This window comes from Clupea harengus, chromosome 3, assembly GCF_900700415.2.
Source record: "Clupea harengus chromosome 3, Ch_v2.0.2, whole genome shotgun sequence".
In the NCBI taxonomy this organism is placed as follows: Eukaryota; Metazoa; Chordata; class Actinopteri; order Clupeiformes; family Clupeidae; genus Clupea; species Clupea harengus.
The window spans coordinates 16573777-16578776 of record NC_045154.1 but is presented as its reverse complement, the minus strand read 5'-3'; the positions used below and the strand labels follow the sequence as shown (position 1 = coordinate 16578776).

The 5000-nt window shown below is 48.6% G+C and overlaps 2 protein-coding genes across 2 annotated transcripts in view; both read right to left on the bottom strand.

Moving 5' to 3' along the window:
* Window positions 1-668, bottom strand: part of rapsn (receptor-associated protein of the synapse, 43kD) — a 15019-nt gene extending 14351 nt beyond the window's left edge. Inside the window, exon 1 of the mRNA XM_012818770.3 lies at window positions 1-668. This exon is cut by the window's left edge and continues 624 nt beyond it. The gene's annotated coding sequence lies outside the window, so the exon portion shown is untranslated.
* A 1374-nt stretch (window positions 669-2042) lies between these two features.
* On the bottom strand, window positions 2043-4912 carry kbtbd4 (kelch repeat and BTB (POZ) domain containing 4). Its single transcript, XM_031564786.2, has 4 exons — window positions 4426-4912; window positions 4146-4287; window positions 3834-3940; window positions 2043-3667 (listed from the first exon to the last, which is right to left on the bottom strand). Exons 1-4 carry the CDS (start codon window positions 4885-4887, stop codon window positions 2807-2809), a joined length of 1572 nt encoding a protein of 523 aa, XP_031420646.1. The 5' UTR covers window positions 4888-4912; the 3' UTR covers window positions 2043-2806.
* Between the last annotated feature and the right edge of the window lie 88 nt (window positions 4913-5000).

The window sequence follows — 5000 nt, the reverse complement described above, 5'->3', positions numbered from 1 at the left end:
CGCTGTTGCAGATGGCCTTGTCACTCTGGACCATGTGTCCCTGCTGGAATCTCAGCCCGACCCTCTCCAAAGTCCCCAAGGTCACGACAGGAGGCTCCCCATCTAACCCCCTCCCCCACTTAGCAGAAGAAGAGAAAAACTCACTCACTCACTAGATTTTATCCACGCGCTTGAGTGCCAAAACTGCCTTTGAGAAACATCCTTAAAAAGGGCAAAAGAATGCCGAGCGAGCCTCCTGTGTGGTTGTGGACACTTCAGAAACCCGTCTATAAATAGACAATAGCTATTTCACAGCACTGGAGCGGAGCGGGGCGAACTCTCCTCATGGAGGTTGTAAGTTCCTGTGGGTGGACCTTGTTAAGGCGCATATGTGAGACCCCCCCACCCCCTCGGTGTCAGCAACTGGTGCCTAGAATAGTGCACAAAGTCTGGCATGTTACTGGACTTGAGTTACAGCCCCACAGCTTCTTCAAGCACATCAATGGGATCGCATCGTGGGCCTTGCAAGTGTGGCTTTCTCTTTCTTTTCCTCCCTCTCTCTCTCTCTCTCCCTCCTTCTCTCCCTTCCTTGTCCCCTCTCGCCCTGCCTCAAGGATACAAATAGGAGCTTTTACTGCCTTGCCATTCACAAGATAGGTTACCTTTCCAAAGATAAATCTCTGGGGTTGTAAGTCAGCTCTTTGTCACAACACAATTCAGTGCAGTGCTGACAGGAGGCATTGACTCAGGCCTCCTAAAAGAATGTACTATTTACGTCAAATATTTCTCTAAATCCCACAGAAATGTGCACTCTCCTTTGAGTTTCTCAATCTACTGGACAGATGAATATGAAAAAAAGAAGGACTAATGTAGGACTAATCTGACAATTGTTGGCATAAATACTGCACTAACATAACAAAAATAACTTAGTGTTAATTTTATCAATACAATCAAATACTCATAAAAGGCTCCTGATCTGAAACTGACAGGATGTCCTTACTCAGTGCACAGCCTAGTATCATAATAAAGGTCTCAAAATAAAGTGATCAACATCTTCCCTCAATCTTCACCTGACCCTCTTCAATGGACCAGGGCCTGTTGTAGTCTATTGTGCTCTACTGATCTGTGGACATTATCCAGAGCAGTCAGCCTTGTCTTAGCCGTCTACTTCCACCATTTTATTCCATTTCCCTCCTGCTTTTTCTAAAGCGAATTGCTGCAACTACGTACACCACACAATGCAAGGTAGTGTGCAATCCAATCCAACAAAATACAAATCGCCCGTCTCCTCCAATACAACTTGCGTTGACCAGAACCGCTCACCTCTACGCTTCTCAGTGTTGCAATAGCTGGGATGTTTACCTGCCCATGGAGATGGATACAGACCTCATAACTGTAGAAGCAGAGACCAGTGACTAGCTTCATCGGCTTACATGCCTCACAGTTTTTCACTGACCTGGCAGGTTCCTTCATCTCATCCGTAGAGAGCAGTTGCAGCAGATGTGTGCAGACTGGTACGCCAACCTGAGGGTGCTGTGGCAGATGCTCATCCTGAAGTCAATCATTTCACCTCCACTGCCGTGCCCTTCCCTTCTGCTGCCAGACGTTGTGCTACTGCATTCCACCCACAAGGGGGCGACAATAAACCCCAGATGTAACAACCTGTAATCCACTGTAAATCATTGTATGACATCATGATGTAAACTGTTGGTGCTAGGCACTTAGCACTGAACGTAGGAGATTGAACAAGTATGTTTACATCTGCCACCAAAAAAACCCTTATTTCACCTGATTGTGTCACCAAGGAATCGGCATGTAAACAGTATTCTGCAGTGGTAGCTCTATGATGCGATGTTGCATACACAGCTTGCGGTCCAGTTTAGTCCCAAACATGTTTATCAGTGGTACTAATATAACCTTAACTCTAATTCGGGCGTGTTCTCACTACACATTTAGATGTGCACACTTAGAGTATCAGGTTATCGGGTTGCTTTATATACTGCATGTTTTATAATAAACATTTAATGATTGCGTATTTAAAAATAAAGGCCCTGGACAAGCTATTTTTAAATGAATATTCTCTCTTTAATTTGTTGGTATATATTTTTTTTAAATACATGGACAAGTCAAATATGTTTTACAAAATTTATATTAGGGTAGTTAACAGACAATTCAGAAAACAATTACTGAACCTTGATCTGATTTGTAAAAAAAGACATCTTGCTTCTATAGGTAAAAAATGCTTAAAGGTTAGCTGACAATCTCACTCTGTCTGCAAACACCATCACAGATCATGAGTACAGAAGTATGGTCAAATTTGGAGAATTTCCGGCAGGTGAATACACCAACACACACACGCGCACGCACGCACGCACGCCTGAGCACAGGAAGTACATACACACCCATAGCCCTTCAGCTCCTCCTCATGCCAATCATCAGGGGAGGTGTGGTTATAGTGGGAGGGGCCTACATCAGTAGGGAGAAGCAGGATGTCACAGTAGACATGGGGTCGCTACAGATCAGACCGATTATCTCTTCAGTTCCTACGGCACTCGTGGACAAATGCAACCACCCCCTGGTCAACACGAGGGCAAACACCAACATGCTACACGTCAACACCATCTACCAAAATTCCAGCTAATATGATTATAAGCTTTGACATGATAATGGCAGAGTAAACATAAGCTTGAGGGGAAAAAAAAACTAAACAAAAGGCAAGACACTGTCTGGTCTCTGAGTACCACTCTAAATGTCCTCACTCCAAACACCAGGACTCCAAAGCTGAGTACAGTGCCCCCTGGTGGCCGTTGGTTTAGTGTCTGCTGAATCACGCCAGCACAAACTGCCAGTTTGTGAGGAGGATCTTGATGCCTTTGATGACGGTCACAACCGAGGTGGCGGGGTTGAACTTGAGGGTGTTGGCGTCGCCCTTCTTGCACTTGTCCCTGAAGACGTAGATGCAGCCGTTGCAGCTGGCCACCTTCCAGAGCGAGGGCACGCAGCTCCACACCTCGGGGAAGCGCAGCCGCGTGAAGCTGTCCAGCAGCGGGTTGTAGCACACCAGCGAGTCGCCCTCCGCCACCACGAAGATCAGGTCCTTGTGCGCGGCGGCGTGCATCGGGCCGGCGAACGGCAGCATGTAGGGCTTAATGTGGCAGCACTGGGTCGCCGTGTCGAAACACTGGATGAGCCGCGACGGCTTGGTGAAGAAGTCCATGTCGTTCTCCTCGCCGCCCAGCAGGTAGATGGTCCCGGCCAGGTTAACACCGGCGGCGCCGGACACGGCCGTGTCCAGCTGGCTGGTCTCCGTCCACATGTTGTCCTGCACGGTGTAGTAGATGACGGCGTTGGACAGGATGTCCTGCAGCGTCTTCCCCCCCAGCGAGTAGATGGCGTCCTCGGCGGGCACGGAGACGAGAGCGTGGTGCAGGCGGTCGCGAGGGAGGGGGGCGCAGCGCTCCCAGTCCATGGTGTGCATGTTGCACTTCCACATGCGCCGCGGGATGGACCCCCCCACCACGTACAGGTCGCCCCCGTGCTTGCAGGCGGCCGTGATCTGGTGGCACAGGCTGTTCTGGCCGCCGATGCTGATCACGTCGCCCTCGTCGCAGTGTAACGACACCGCCAGGGAGTGCGTCCGTGTCTCCTCCTTACCGATCAGGTAGATGTGCACGTTCTCCCCTATCTCCTGTGTGGGGGAGAGGTAGAGACAAAGACAAGAGGAGAGGAGAGGAGAAAAGAGGAGTTGAGGAATACTGAAGAACTAGTGAACAGAGTGGGTTTACTGTGTCCTTCTAGTTACGTGTGGCTGAATTCTGATTTGATCTTTTTGATCTTTGGGTATAATGTGTTACCTTAAGGCTGTCCTGGAGCACACTGGCAAACTCTTCCCTCTCCACCTTGTTGTGGTTTATCCAGGCCCCAATGGCAACCTTCGGATTCTGAGAGCTTGGGACGCCATCTGTCACATGAAAAGAGAAAGTCTTGTTATCAAGACAAGGTACGTCAAGTTAAGAGTCAAGTTCAAAATGATAAGCAAGACTCTTCTTTTCCTGTTCAATTAAGTGAAAGAGACATAAGTAAACATCGCAAATCCAGTGCTTATCCAAAACCACATGCCTAGCCTGCAGACAGCTGATAATGGCTACAGCATATGTTCAACTTGCCTTTGATTATATCTATGAGAAGGCGCAAGGGAAGGTTTAGAAACTCCTCTGTTTGATGGAGCTGAGGCAGGTGGATTTTTGCACAGTGTTTGGCTGCTGTGTAGAGCTCTTGGTCACTGTGTCGGTCAGCCAGCCACATAACCTGGTGGACAACACGGTATCACAACACATGATCATATGTTCCGATACAGCCATTGAGGTCACAGCTAAAAACAACAAAGCAGACAACTACACTGACAAATCAAAGCGTCCCCACATCAGGGTAATCTGTGTTACACACCTGTAAACAATTTTTGACCTCTACAGTACGCGAGAGAAAGCGTGAGCATTCCTCGAAAAGAGCGGTGAGCTGGTACATGTCAGCCATCTCGTAGGTGTCTTGGAGGTCCTCCACCCGCAGTTTGATGGTCCCGTGGTAGATGTAGTCCACCAGCAACTGGAATACGCGCGCACTGACGTCTTTTAGTTCAACGTTGCGGTCGTGCGTCTCCCGTAGATTGGATGTGAACATGGAGCGGAAAAAGCTGCTCTGCGCAGAGAGAACCAGACGATGAAGCTGGAACTCTTTGCCGTCGACCAGCACGGTGACATCTGCGAATAGCCCGTCTTCTAGACACAAGTCCATGATGCTCTTCACCAACCGACTGGAGTGAGAGCGATCGGTGAAGGTGTACCCCTGAAAGTAGTTGTCTTCTCCCACCGAGCCCCCGACGCTCAGACCTCCCTCGTCGCCATGCTCCATACTGTCTGCAAATAAACCAGAGTGAATGTTTATTTTACTGAACGATTTGGTTTTTTTTGTATAAAGACTCAACGAAAGGTCCAAAGAGCCTTTTCGTCAACATCTGGAGTAGG